General features: G+C 34.1%; 3 protein-coding genes across 3 annotated transcripts; 2 read left to right on the plus strand and 1 right to left on the minus strand.

Moving 5' to 3' along the window:
* Window positions 1–3,428: 3,428 nt before the first annotated feature.
* LOC125212340 (putative E3 ubiquitin-protein ligase BAH1-like) lies at window positions 3,429–6,687 on the plus strand. The gene is made up of 6 exons (XM_048112511.2): window positions 3,429–3,809; window positions 5,277–5,521; window positions 5,633–5,878; window positions 5,975–6,112; window positions 6,208–6,266; window positions 6,332–6,687. The coding sequence occupies exons 1-6, from the start codon at window positions 3,605–3,607 to the stop codon at window positions 6,435–6,437; spliced, it is 999 nt and encodes a 332-aa protein (XP_047968468.1). The 5' UTR covers window positions 3,429–3,604; the 3' UTR covers window positions 6,438–6,687.
* Window positions 6,688–9,478: 2,791 nt separating this feature from the next.
* LOC125214035 (protein SMALL AUXIN UP-REGULATED RNA 12-like) lies at window positions 9,479–10,180 on the plus strand. The gene has a single exon (XM_048114922.2). The coding sequence runs from the start codon at window positions 9,494–9,496 to the stop codon at window positions 10,013–10,015; it is 522 nt and encodes a 173-aa protein (XP_047970879.1). The 5' UTR covers window positions 9,479–9,493; the 3' UTR covers window positions 10,016–10,180.
* Window positions 10,181–10,698: 518 nt separating this feature from the next.
* Window positions 10,699–14,128, minus strand: LOC125209619 (mitochondrial outer membrane import complex protein METAXIN-like). Its single transcript, XM_048109212.2, has 6 exons — window positions 13,845–14,128; window positions 12,317–12,651; window positions 12,125–12,201; window positions 11,966–12,026; window positions 11,540–11,699; window positions 10,699–11,124 (listed from the first exon to the last, which is right to left on the minus strand). Exons 1-6 carry the CDS (start codon window positions 13,996–13,998, stop codon window positions 10,955–10,957), a joined length of 957 nt encoding a protein of 318 aa, XP_047965169.1. The 5' UTR covers window positions 13,999–14,128; the 3' UTR covers window positions 10,699–10,954.
* Window positions 14,129–14,510: the final 382 nt, after the last annotated feature.

Below are 14,510 nucleotides of genomic sequence, written 5' to 3' on the forward strand. Positions count from 1 at the left end.
GCGGCGATCAGTATTGTAGAGAATCCAGTCCAACATGATCGAACAAAGCATGTTGAAGTGGACAGACACTTCATCAAGGAAAACATTGAATCTGGTGTTGTGGAATTTCCTTTTGTTCGGTCTGAAGATCAGTTAGCAGATATTCTGACAAAAGCTGTGGGAGCAAAGAATTTCTCAAAAGTGCTTGACAAGTTAAGTGTCGGAAATCCCGTAACTTAACTTGAGGGGGAGTGTTGGCAAGATATGTGGAAATCAAGAATAAATCAAGGAAGATCATAGTCAACCAAATCAAGGATTACATTCCTTATTTGTAAGACCTGATTTGTGTGTAAATATTTTTTCTAGAATAGACGTATTGTATCATCTATATAAGAGGAATTACATTGTACATTATTCATAAATCAATAAAGAGAAAAATATTCTCCCCAATACAGTTTAACAATGCTCACTAGTGTCTCCTCAAGAAAGTCTCATTGAATTGTGTCGTGTACCTTTTGAAAATCTAGTTTAAGTATTGCCAGCTTTTGTTTAGCCTTCTTCAGCCTCCAAATCACTTCGTTTGCAATCATAGCTCTATCAAATATTTGTCTGTTCTTGATGAAAGCAGATTGTATTTCTCCAATTAGATTTGGCATAACTTTGGCAAGTCTCTTAGCCAAAATCTTAGTAATATCTTGTAAATATTGTCAATTATACTAATAGGTAGGAAGTCTTTGATATCTATAGCTTCATCCATTTTTAGACTCAAAGCTACCCATGTGTGGTTTATTCCCTTAATCGAAAAACTCAATGATGAAAGTCACAATCTCATCGCCAATATCATGCCAAAGTTCCTTGAAAATTTTGAAGTTGGATCCATCATATATTTGGGAGCTTGGGAGACATCGCAATCTTTGAGTGCCATGTTGATTTTCTCGATTTTTGGTCTTTCTTCAATCGACTTGACTTGCTTGCTCGAGATCTTGGGGTGTGGCCGACTATCCATGTGTATGTTTGATCCAACACATGTTTCTGCTTTTATAAACCTTTAAAGAATTTGAGGAGCTCAATTCTGAAGACTGTACTCCCATTTCTTATTAGTTCAATTCTGTTGGCCTACCTTCGCCCGAGTGCCAGCGTGTGATGGTATTTTGTATTCTTATCTCCTGACCTAACCCGCTTGTCCCTCAAAAGTCGCTTCTAATAACTCGCCTTTCTATCAAGTCACTTGGTAAGTGAGCCTCAATAGCTGCAAGTCTGTCTAGCAAAGTCACATCGATCTTCATTCCCATTGTCAATCTTTCTTTGAGGTCTGAATTTGGGCATCTTCGAGTCTCTTAACGGTTGCGCTGACATTCACTAAACACTTTTTGTTCCAAATCCTTATCGGTTGATCTAATGCTTTCAGTTTGCTGATGTAATGGCAGTATTTCCTATGCTCTTCCATTATTCTCTGACTAGCTTCATCAAAGCCCAGATGCAAAATTAAACGTCGATGCATTTGAACGATTTGGCCTAAATGATCTTTAAAATTCTAGTCAAAGTTCAAATAGTCAAATTGATAGCAAAACAACAAGCATATCCAATTCTTAGTATCATATAAAATTTCAAAAGACGAATATCAGGATAAAACTTTAAAAGATTATTGTTTATTAAGAGGAAAAAGATGAACCATGAATGAAAATTAAGTAAATCTCTCCATCTACTTTCAACTTTTACAAAGATGGCAAAGTGTATGATCACGAATGCATGAAATTGAAAAAATATCAATTCTTTCACATACTAAATGAACAATGGGACAAGATACGTTTGCCACGACTTGATTGAGAGGGAAATGAACCCTTTTCATTATTTATACAAAGATGGCAAAGTGTATGATCACGAATGCATGAAATTGAAAAAATATCAATTCTTTCACATACTAAATGAACAATGGGACAAGATACGTTTGCCACGACTTGATTGAGAGGGAAATGAACCCTTTTCATTATTTATATTTACCTTTTTTATTGCAAGTGTCACCTTATCGTGAATCTATTCATTTTTTGGCCCCATTATTTACTCAACTTTGTACTTACAAATATACTACTCCTACTACTATATGATATACAAATAGGATTTGATGCAAAGTTGAGTGGGATGAAATCCAAAAATTAAAGCAATCTGGCTAAAGCAGTAAGGAAAGGTCTCGAAAGATTCTGTCAATTCATGGATGAAATATGTGGACAAAAAATGATACTCTAATTGTAGCACTAGCACATCGTCACTAATTTGGACTTGATTGAGTTTCCTTAAATTGTAGGGTATTTTGCAAATTGCAATGCTAATAATATAATATTGGTCTCTAAAATCATGAATTTTAGTCAATATTTCGAATTTTTCACGATTAAAATCGATCTAGAATATCACAAATTTTGCACTTTATTTGGTATTTCTCACGGCATATCTATCCCCATATTTACTAACTTATGAGGTTTTTTTTATTTTACTTGACACAATTAAATCAATGTGGTTTTCTACATGACTTTTTATCCTACTTTTTAAAAGTGATTTAAAATAAGATTTTGATAAAAATATCTTATTTGGGCTAGTTTGGGTAATACCAAATAAAGTGCAAAGTTTGTGATATTTTATATCAATTTTAAAATTTGTGAAAAATATCAAATTTTGACTAAAATTCATAATTTTAGTAACCAATATCCCGTACGATAATAATAATAACAAAAAAGGAAAACCGATTTTAAGAAACTTAACGGTTTTCAATATACGCGGAATCCAAGTCACCATAATCATTTATATCATTATTTAAGTTTTATCAATGAATTATTGCTCAAAGTATCAAATAAACACTACATCCACGTTATAAATACACTATTTTCAGTTATCTCAGATTGTTTTCGGTGCTACTCTTACTATATGCAAGTAAAATTAAAATTATTATTATTATTATTATTATTATTATTATTATTTTACTATAGTATGAAACGTGTAATACATGATGTAGTAATGAGAATTGTATTAATAAATTCAAATTCATTCAATACATAAAATAAAAAGGATAAAAACAATTAAAATAATAAAAGTTTGTTAGTCAAATCTCATAAACTGTAAACATTATTATATTATAAATTTTCAATTTTATTCTCAATAATCAATCCGAATATAAACGATGTCTTTTGTTAATGTTTAAAATGATATTTTTCACTAATATAAATAGATTTTTTTCTTTATTTTAATCGATTTTCATCACCAAAATATGTACTATCATTTTTAATACAGATAAAATAATTATGAAATATTAAAAATTTATAATGGTAATATAATTTTCAAATCGTACTGCGATATTTAAATAAATCTATAAAAAATGACTGTTATTTCGAAATAAAATACTAATGAAAAATGGCAACTATGCATGCAGAGTTGATAGGGATAGAGATTGTTGCTTTGCTTCCCACGAAAAACACGCAAGTATTAATCTGATCCGCACAGCTCATCTTCTTCAATCGTCTCCTCCTATTGATCTAATAAATTCCCTTTTCCCGATTTATGTGAGTCGGAACAGAGATTTCAATTTTGTTGAGCCGCGAACACTTGAATTCAATCAACGCAATTTGATGCGGGAGCGATGAAGTTTGGGGAGAAGTTTTCGGTGTATCTGGATACGAATCAAGAGAGGTTCGTGAAGAATTGCCGCCACGTGGAGTACAAGCGCCTCAAGAAAGTGCTCAAAAGATGCAGAAATTGTACGGCTATCAACGATTCCCCTTCTGTTGACGATGATGGGGATGAAGCCGCATTCTCTCAGTTTTGCCAACTTGAGTCCTGCCAATGTCAGTAATGCCTCGCCTCTCCTTTTAATCACTGCTTTAATTATGCTATTCCAGCGTATATGTAATCACTGCCAATGTGTGCGTGTGGCTTCTTTTGATTGAGATTTGAGGGGGTTTGTTTGATGCTGTTGTGGCTGACCTAGGTAAACGGATAATGTGTATAGTTTGTGAATAGGAATATGTATATCTGATGCAGTGAGTGATTATTCTGAATGTTGGAGTTAATGATTGATCATGTGATAACAGTAAAACTTTTTAACCCAACTTCAGAACATATTGTATCTTGCACTGACTATGCTTCCATGTGCTGCATTGTCACTGTATCTCGTAATTATGCAGCTACTGTGTGAGAAATATTTTCGACTACTTTCGGATTGGGGAGTCTATAACAAAGTATATAGGAGGGTCAAATATTATATACCTGGTATTAAGTGCCTATTTCTCTTGATGACAATATATACAGTCCTCATTGTAAATGTGTAAATTAACTTTCATCTTGATCCCTTGGAGAATTATCTTCTTTGTGACTAAGAATGCTTTTATCCTAGTATTTAGGTGCAGTATCGGGCATGTAGTCTGTAGTCTACATAGTGTACCTTTCGTATATGTGATAGTGAGAGAAATGAGGAAGATACTGAATAGTTTATCTGGATGTGCAAACTGGAAGCAGTGAGATGATTTTGGCTGTATTTATATTGAAATGCTATGCTATCTGACTAGTTTTATATGTTAGATATCTCTTATTTAGTGTGTTGCAAATATGATAGTAAAGGTCATGATAAATGCACAGGCATTCGTAAGAAGCAGATGATGGAGTTCCCTTTGCAGTGGCTTCTTTAACATAATCTATTGTGAATATTCAACTCCATCAAGCAAGCATATGTAATAATTTCACTGTTATGTCATTCTGGGATTCTAAAAGAAACTATATTTAGATACTAAGGAACAACATCATTTAAGTTTGGTTGCTAATCTTATAATGGCATTATGAACTGAGTTCAACAATTAGTGTCAAATGCACAGAAATTAGGCAGACTGTTGAAGCGGACTTGTTTCCACTTATTTTTATTTTAAAAAATAATTAGTTACACCTGTGGTTTACGTACTTAGAACTGCACTCCACCAGAAAGAAGATTATTCTGGAAGGTTAATGAACTTTCCTGAATCCTGATAATGTGATTGTGATTCACAAATTGGAGCTTCTAGAAAAAATAACATGGAGAGTAGTCAATGTGCAAGACTTGATAAATGAAAGTATTAGTGACTATTGATTGCTGGAATACCCCATGTATGGTTTCAACCTGCGAATGCTGTGCGCATGTCCCAGATTCTGAACTATGAAACTACAGAAAATTGTCTTACAAATCCTTTTCATCTTTTCTTTCTATTCCTCATCTCTAGTTCCATATTATTAGCTCAAGTTTAGCTCTTACGACGCTAATAATGTCGTCTTTTTGCATAATTTAGTTTGTGATCAGAAATTCTTCTCCGAACTGATGAAGGAGGCTACTGATATAGCTGGATGCTTTAGTTCAAGAGTGAGGCAGCTTCTCCAATTTCATATCCATGGTGGAGCGCAGCGATATTTTACATTTTTACGCTATTGTTTTGCTGCCCCTAAACGAAAGACAGCACAAGAATGTAAGATGTTAACTGAATATGCTATGATGAATGCTATGGCCATGCGGAAAATTCTCAAGAAGTATGATAAAGTAAGTAGAGGCCGGTTCTGCTGTTAGTTATGATTGCTGCCGAATTCCTAACCCTATGCCTGTTCATGTTTTTCTTCTTACATTCTTCACTAAATTCATGAATTGATACAGATACATAGTTCTGCCAATGGAAGGAAGTTCAAGTCTAAAATGCGTGCAGAACATACAGAAATTCTGCAGTCACCTTGGTTAATGGAATTAGGGGCTTTCTGTAAGAACTTCAATGAACGTAGAGGCGACACTGGTGGGCTCCACAATCCATTCTTATTTGACTTAACTGCTTCAGCGCCCACGATGACTTTGATCCTCCCAGATAATGTGAAACTAGAATACAATCTAACTTGTGCAATTTGCTTGGTAAGGTTATTTTCTTTGGTAAATTCTTATGGAAGTGTTCTTTTAATTTTTCTGTCGCAACAGAATAAGAACGTGTTTCTGTCAAATAATTGTCAGGATCTAGTTTTCAATCCGTATGCCTTGAGCTGTGGGCATATCTTCTGCAAATCATGTGCTTGCTCTGCAGCTTCCGTTATGGTTTTTCAAGGCCTCAAGGCTGCAAACTCAGAATCAAAATGTCCCGTGTGCAGAGAGGTAATGTTTCCTGCTTATTTATAAAATAGTATACAATTTATAGCTCTATGAGTAAGTTTTATGAAAGCTCTATGTGATATTTGGCTTCACTGCAGGTTGGTGTATACACCAAGGCGGTCCATATGATGGAACTGGATTTGCTTCTAAAGAAAGAGTGAGTAGAGAATTTTGATTGTTGTGTATCTTGCAAACGGATTTTGAATTGTTTTACGTTGGCAGGTGCAAGGAATACTGGAAGGAGCGTCTAGTTACTGAACGGGCTGACATGGTTAAGCAAACAAAGGTCTATTGGGAGACACAAACTGAGTACATGATCGGATATTGACATGATGCTCTGTAATGTTTCTTGCTGGCTCCCTCCATGCCCGGAACAATATATCCCGATTCGTTATTTGTCACTGCAGAGGTGACCGGCCTCTGACCGCCGATGCATTTGATCATCTTGGCGATATCATTTTAATGGGTGTCACAGATACTGTAATTTTGCACACTCCTCTCCACTGACTTATTTTTTTTTGGAAATATAGGTTTCTGACCTTCTGCTGTTTTCCCACAACTTTTCTGTGGTAAGATGCTCTTTCTTCAAGTCTTATCTACTCCATATAGTAATTATTTTGCCATGCATGGTGCTTTCTATATTTTATTTCGAAAAGTATGACTAAATCATCAATAATGCAATTGGACATGTTGCATGACAATACATGAGAAATAAATTTCAGGACAATATTAGTGTAAAAAATGACAATTTATATCTTACCATTTCAATTTTAATTTATTTTGTAATTAATTTTCAATTTGATTGCTAATCTCAAATACTATTAAGTTAGCTCTTATTTTAATTTTGTATCACACAAAATATTTTGTTACATAGAAAATAGCCAAATACAATGAAAAAAGTTCAATGATTTCTTTAATTAATAAAAAAAAATTAAACTAAGAATGTGGGCCAAAATATAAGAGTTGGAGTTTCTGTGACCATTTATACAAAGTTTGTGAGTCAAACTGCTAATTATGTCAGGTAATACCAAAGTTTATAAAATTGGAAATGTGCCAATTTTCATGTTGGAATGGCCCTATATTGTATGACTACAGTATAATTGCATATATGTATTTGTATCACCTAACTACTAATTGTAGTACTCCCTCCGTACCGCTTTAGCAGTCCCGTTGACTTTTCTGCACTCGTTTTGTAAAAATGATAATAAATAGTTAAAGTGGAAAAATAATAAAGTAAAAAAGAGAATAATATAGGGAAGAGTTTTATCTACATTATTCTCTTTTTTACTTTATTATTTCTCCACTTTAACTATTTATTATCATTTTTACAAAACGAGTGAAGAAAAATCAATGGGACTGCTAAAGCGGGACGGAGGGAGTATTATATATTGACAACTACACTGAATATTAATTATTATTACGCCAATATATCAACTATGGACATATTATATTATTTCCATTGACTAGAAATATATTACTGACGTTAGCTTCACTCAAACTATGTAATTGTAATAATTATATATACCTACTACCAGGCTATTAAATGTACTTTAGTAATATTTGTTGATTTAGTTTTTTATTTGATTTTATTATGTCCAATTTATATCGACAACTTAATTTTATAAACACCAATTTTTACTTGGAAATGGAAGAACAGTGGGGTTTCAACCTTAGATCTGTATTGCAAATAATCGACGCATCATTGATACTTCCTCCGTCCGCTATTAGGAGTCTCATTCCTTGGCGGCACGAGTTTTAAGAAATGTTAAGAAAAGTGGGTGGAAAAAAGTTAGTGGAATAGGGGTCTCACTTGTATATATTAGTTTTAAATGAAATGTGGGTGAAATGAGTTGGTTGAAGGTGAGACCCTATTATCATTTATAATAAAAGTGAACCGAGACTCTTATTCGCGGACGGACTAAAATGAAAAAATGGGACTCCTACTCGCGGACGGACTAAAATATATATTCCATGTTATATAAGTTGAATCTAAGTTTGAAATATTACAATCCATATCGTTTACTAACATGTTTTAATTTAATTTTTAACCATGTAGGAATTGATTGATTTTTCTCGGCGCAACTAATATGCATTTCTAGCGGATCATGTTTTTTATCTTCTTTTTGTCCTTTCTTTTTGAAAAAATATATGATAAAATTATTTATTAGTGCATAGTACCTTGTAAAACTACTTTTTTTACTTTTGTAAACATTCTTAAGCACATAACTGCATTCTGATTACATGATGAAATCTTGTTTAAAAATATAATATTATATTAGCTACAAAAAGATTGAGATAAGATTGTATACTATGTATATTTCCTATATATGATCCTATTCCTAGCACTCTCTCTATTTAGTTTTTTTGTACACCCCATTCTCTTTACTAGTATAAATTACTGTAATACAATAACAATTATATGTACTAACTCAATTTGTTGAGATTATTTACAGTTCAAAATTTTGTGAATTGAATGTGGCTATATTTTGACTGCAATCATGTTAATTTATCTTTTGCAAAATATATTTAAAATCAGGTTAATGTAACCATCATGTAATTAACTAAAATTCACATCTGATCAAACAAATTGTCTCACTTAATCCAGAAGGACCACGATCTAGCTAGGCAGTGTCGGTCCACTAATATCATCATGTGTTCCATTACACACATTTATATAAAAAGTTATTACTCCCTTCTCCGTCCCAGATAATTCGTCCCAATTTTCAATTTCAGTTCCATTTCACTATTACCATTTTTGGTAGTGGACCTCATATCTATAAAACTAATATATAAATGTAGGACACACATTTCACTAACTTTTTCAATCCACTTTTCACTACAATTCTTAAAACCCGTGTCCGGTCAAAGTGACCCGAATTATCCGGGACGGAGGGAGTATTCAGATCCTAATCAAACTCATCAACATCCATTTTTATGTGAAGTTATATCTCTTTAATCTTTATAGAGTCGAATATCAGTAACTTCAAGAGTTTTAATCCTATACGCAATTTATAATCAAGGAAATTGATTGCATAATCAACTTAGCAAAAAAAAGTTAATATTCATTTTAGCCAAATTGTTTGGAGTGGAAGGGCTATTATATGAGTGATGCTAGATTTTTATATTTTATGAGTAACTTTTTAATAATTATATATGCTAGAAATCTACTAATAATTTCCAAATCCTAACAACAAAATCAAAAAAATGTATGAAGCCTACCTCTTATAAATACAGCACTCGAAGCTGTCGATTAAACCACGCTGTATTTTCATTCATCATTCCTCTCTCTTTCTCTCTCTCTCTCTCGAATTCATACACACACACACACACATATATATATATATATATATATATATATATATATATATATATATATCAATTCTCATGTCGTCGGCTATGAAGAAAATGAACGCAATCAATCAGATTGTAAGGCTAAAGCAAGTGATGAGGAGCTGGAAAAACAAGAGCCGCTACGAACCGGCCGATCTGAACCCCCGAACCCCATCCGGTTCAGTGGCGGTCTATGTCGGGCGGGAGCGCCACCGCTTCGTGGTCCCAACCCGGTTCTTGAACTTTCCGGTTTTCGTGGCCCTGCTGAACCAGGCCGAGGAGGAGTTCGGGTACCAGGCGACCGGGGGCATTGCGCTGCCGTGCGACGCCGGTTTCTTCGGGTGCATCATGGAGCTCCTCCAAAAAGACGAGAAAAACTTGCACGGTTTAGGGCTCCACGAGTTCGTGCAGATGGTTGCCGAGGCGCGGTTCCGGTGCAAACAAGTTGGGAGCAAGTCTGTTCGGGGACATTCCATAAAATTGGAACCGCGCATAAATCAGTCATGCAAGCGCTATTATTCGTCGCCGCCGCCGCCCAACTCCGTCACGCCGTTGCTGCAAAAAACTAGGATTTGACAATGTGATTAATGGTTGTTGCTATCATGTTGTATAGTTTCGTTGAGAATTGAGATCACCAACTTTTATTAAGGGAACCTCAGATGGCTGACCATTTTTAGCATCACAAATTCACAACCAAAAATAAGAAAATTTTTGGGTTAGAAATTTGTAAATCAAAATTTAAATATATAATTACCAAAACAAATTTTTAACGTCTTGATCATCTCTAACATTTTATTGTCCAACTTTGGAAGTGTTGCACTAATTAATGAGGAATATTTGCTTATTCTGTTTCAAATTTCGATATACTCCTACAAAAAAGTTTATTTATGAATTGGAAGTTGATTTTTCTTTGGCATGCTTCAAAAATCGGACAAGGGTGAAAATGAGAGTTTTTCTTATTTTATTTGTGTGTACGTAACTGATTGGGATTGAAGATACCGGTGAAGCCCATGCCATGGATTTCAGCTTGTTGTATATTATAAGTAGAATAAAATAAAGAATCGTATCGATTATTTATTAATGCATGTTTAGCTTCTAAAACGTTCATTGTTTTATGAAGATAGATTTATATATTTGATTCCTTCTTATCCTTATTGATATGCTTGTTTTTTATTTCATACAAAATTATCGATTTTTTTATAAAAGCAGGAGTTAATGTTTGTTTTATTGTAGTAATAGATATGATTTGTACTATAGACTCAACAAAGAAATAAATCCATACTCCATTTGGCAATGGGAAAATTTGCATTTATGCTCAGCTTCTATAGCTTAGTACAAGAGATAATTCCCCCTACTCTAAAACTCATTAGCAGACTGTCAGAAAATAAAAATCCAATGACTTGCTTGCTTATATGCAATTTATTTTCTCAATCCCTAGCAAGCCCAAGTCTAACTAGGAAACACGAAAAAATCGACCATTGGAGACGAACAAATCTCTATCAGATTGGTATATTCCTACTCATAATCATCACCAAGCTCCACCTCAGCATCATTAGATCCACCAAGAACGGAAAGGAAAACCAGAATAGCAACAAGCTGAGTAGCTAGAAAGTATTTAGCACGTCTCTTGAATTTCTTCTCTTCCTCTGTCTTCTCCCTACGTGGTTTGTTCTTTGGCTTTGTACCTATAAATTTGTAGTGAATGGGTAAATCTACAAAAACATGTGAATAGTAATAGTCGAATGCTTCCACAGAGAAACTACAAGTGCGTCTCTTTGCACCTGTTTTTCTTCTATTTTATCAGAGGAAATGGAAATTTTATAACCGAACTGTACAAGTGGGAGAAGAGACATTCTGACATACACACACGGAAGCTCATGATAGCTTCATAGCTCAAACTCAAGCCCCCTTAATAATGTCTCACAAGAAAACTTCCTAAAACACTCCTATTTTGGATAACTCTGTTGCTATGGTGATGACTAATCTATCCCAAACAGTATTCTCTTCCGTATCAATACAATTTTTACCACCCGTATGCTTCAAAAACTGACATTATATAGTTAGTAAAACAGGATAGCAACATCGGTACAAGTGACTCACTCCAATTTGAAGGACCTCGTTTTGAAGCTGATGATGAGGGATCTGACTGAGGAACTGATGAAGATGACGAACTGGCATCTATATACCCCAGTTTATGATTCTCGGCATACTTCACAAGATTAGCATGACCCAAAAGCTTGCTTCTTAGAACAGATGTTTCCTATCAAAGGAATATGATTCAATATCTTAAATGCATCAAATAACCAGTGCAGTATAAAGTTGTGGGGCACTTAACCATTCATACAATACCAAATAAGCATGGCAATTTGTAACACTTCTATTTCAGGTTGAAGCATATCTCAGATTTTGTTCTTTGCAGAAACAAAAAGAGCAATATGAAATTTTCATTGTACTGGATTCAAAACTCACTTCAGAAAGGAAGTCTCCAGTTACAATGATTCAAATATAACCATTAGGAGTACTCACAGGTAAAGCAAGAAGAGTAAACAGAGCATGCCCAAGAAAAACTGCATCCAAACTTGTTGGCCTGAATTAGAAACATTGTGTTAGGCAGTATTTACCAAATACTATAAAACAAGAAAAAGCAGCAGCAAGTCAGGTTTAAACAGAGCAAAAGGAAATTACCTTTCTTCGAAGAAAAATGTATGTTCCCCCAATCTAGCTGACAAAGCACAATATGCCACAGTTACTCTTCTATATATCTGCGCATAAAAACAGCATAAGTAGTTGTTTCACCATGTAGGCTAGGCAATCTTACATAACTAGACAGTAGACACAGAAAAACACAAGATGAGAATTATGTCTAAACAGAAATACCTCTTCTTCCCTCCTTTCTGCATTCTCTGATGTTATCCCAAGTAGTTGTTTCACTGCATAAACTTGCTTATAGTACAAAATCTTTCCAATTGGCCAAGGGAGATCAGAGTAGTAAATCTTGTGAGCTGACTTGCCATCGGAACTCACCCATAGTTCATACAAGACTGCATCAGCAAGCCATGACTCAACCATCGCCTTAAATGATACCCATTCAGGTATATCACTGACCTCAGCATCCAAGTCAACAATGCCATCTTCCTTTAATTTCTGAAGGACCCCACTGTTCTCATTGTTATAAGCAACATAATCACCAGACTCAACAAATGGTATCTGATCTGGTAGGGGTACAATGCATATCCATTATTTGAGATACAGAGACTACAGGCTCAAGTAGCAGCAGAGGCCAGAGATGCATACTTACAAAAAAGATATAATGATTTTCAGTGTATAAACAGCAAAAACCAAAATATCATGTTTGGTGTTACTAATAGCACGATTAATGCATATATTGAAAGTTAATGGACACACCAACAAAAAAGAAGCTTTTTTGTCAAAAGTCAATATCAAGATCCACATTTTTCATAATAAAATTTCACAAGTTCCTCTGCAATACCATTTACCATGGTAATCATCTAAAGCTTTTCTAAACCAAAAAATTAAATAACTTAGCTATGGAATAATGAATATTCACCTGCTGATATTCGAATTCGACTACGTATGGTAGCATTATACACCTTTAAATGAATCACGCAGAGAAAGCTAGTATTTCCCTTTCACAAAAATCTACTTAACCTGGAATATCTGATTGCTAGAGAATTACATCGATCTCTGTTTAGAACCATTTAGCTGGAGGCCTTAGATTCATTTTCTTTTAAAAGAGATTCTAAACATATACTCCCCCCGTCCCCGATTAGGAGTCACACTTTGACCGGGCATTGATTTTAAGAAATGTAAAGAAAAGTTAGTTGAAAAAGTTAGTGGAATGTGAGACCTATTTTTTTATATTGGTTTTATAATAAAATGTGAGTGAATTGAGTTAGTGGAATGTGAGACCTACTTACTATTTATGGTAAAAATGAAGTGTGACTCTTAATTGGGGACGGACCGAAATGGAAAAGTGTGACTCTTAATCGGGGACGGAGGGAGTAGTGTTCAGTCTATCAACTGTTTTCGGACAGCAACAATAGCAATGTTCAAACACAATCAACCGTAATCTTGCAAATTAGAAGCTCATTGCAGAATAACTAAAAAAGGCAAACACAATAAATCCACAAATTCATAATCCAAAAGCAACCATTGCAGAAGGCTCATTTTCTTGCTACCAATTCGGTAGCAACCAATCATGTAACGGGAAACCTGAAGAATAACTATTTGATCCTTTTAAAACAAAGCACGCAAACAAAAGAAGGCGTGAGAGTATATTAAACCAAAAACATGAACCAGCAATTACTTGATAAAAGGAAAATCGACAGCAGAAATTAAAATTAAAAAGAAAAAGTTTTGATACGATTAAAAAAGAATGAATTACCAGAATCAGGATGAATGAGATTGAATTCCAAAGTGAATGGGATGTTGGCAAATTTAAGATAAATGTAAACAGGGAGACAATTGGGGCAAGCAGTGGGCAGCGAGAAACTGGGCTTTCTTGCCACGAGTGTCAGCGCCTCTCTTCCATCTTCCATAGCTCCCACAGATTAACTAAAACAAGATTGCTGGAATGCTCTTAAATTTGATTTTGATCTAATTGTACAAGATTGAATTGTTAAACCCTAGAGAAGGGGTTTGAGTCATTGAGCCATTTCCTGGTGGTTTATTTGATGCTTAATTAGTTATTTATTTGGGTACGAAAAATATATAAATTTTTTAATGTGTATTCATTTAATAAAATCGAATCAAACTGAATAAATTAAGTATTTCCCTTTCAGTCTGAAATTGGCCACAAATCATTTGTGAATTGTTTCATGAGTAAAGATCAAATAAATAACATTCAGTTTTTCAAAATCGGGTTCAAAACTTTTGAAATCGTTATCGAAGTGGTCATAACATTTGAAATAATTGTCGAAGTGATCCTTTTCCGTCAAAAACTAATGGTCAACGCCTAATTAATGAATTTTTTAAAACTTAATTAATATACTAATGCATAATTAATTAAACAAAATTAAATATAAAATTAATAAAATGCTAAGAAATTTCA

This window comes from Salvia hispanica, chromosome 2, assembly GCF_029641045.1.
Source record: "Salvia hispanica isolate PSC_SH4W2 chromosome 2, Shi_PSC_v1, whole genome shotgun sequence".
NCBI lineage: Eukaryota > Viridiplantae > Streptophyta > Magnoliopsida > Lamiales > Lamiaceae > Salvia > Salvia hispanica.

What these genes read in the sequence shown, in the direction of transcription:
- LOC125212340 (XM_048112511.2), top strand. Translation starts at nt 3,605, where the DNA reads ATGAAGTTTGGGGAGAAGTTTTCGGTGTATCTGGATACGAATCAAGAG. An exon ending in CCAACTTGAGTCCTGCCAAT is followed by an intron (nt 3,810 to 5,276) that starts GTCAGTAATGCC and finishes TGCATAATTTAG; the next exon opens with TTTGTGATCAGAAATTCTTC. An exon ending in AATGTCCCGTGTGCAGAGAG is followed by an intron (nt 6,113 to 6,207) that starts GTAATGTTTCCT and finishes GCTTCACTGCAG; the next exon opens with GTTGGTGTATACACCAAGGC.
- LOC125214035 (XM_048114922.2), top strand. Translation starts at nt 9,494, where the DNA reads ATGTCGTCGGCTATGAAGAAAATGAACGCAATCAATCAGATTGTAAGG.
- LOC125209619 (XM_048109212.2), bottom strand. Translation starts at nt 13,998, where the DNA reads ATGGAAGATGGAAGAGAGGCGCTGACACTCGTGGCAAGAAAGCCCAGT. An exon ending in TTACTCTTCTTGCTTTACCT is followed by an intron (nt 11,700 to 11,965) that starts GTGAGTACTCCT and finishes TTCCTTTGATAG; the next exon opens with GAAACATCTGTTCTAAGAAG. An exon ending in ACGAGGTCCTTCAAATTGGA is followed by an intron (nt 11,125 to 11,539) that starts GTGAGTCACTTG and finishes ACAAATTTATAG; the next exon opens with GTACAAAGCCAAAGAACAAA.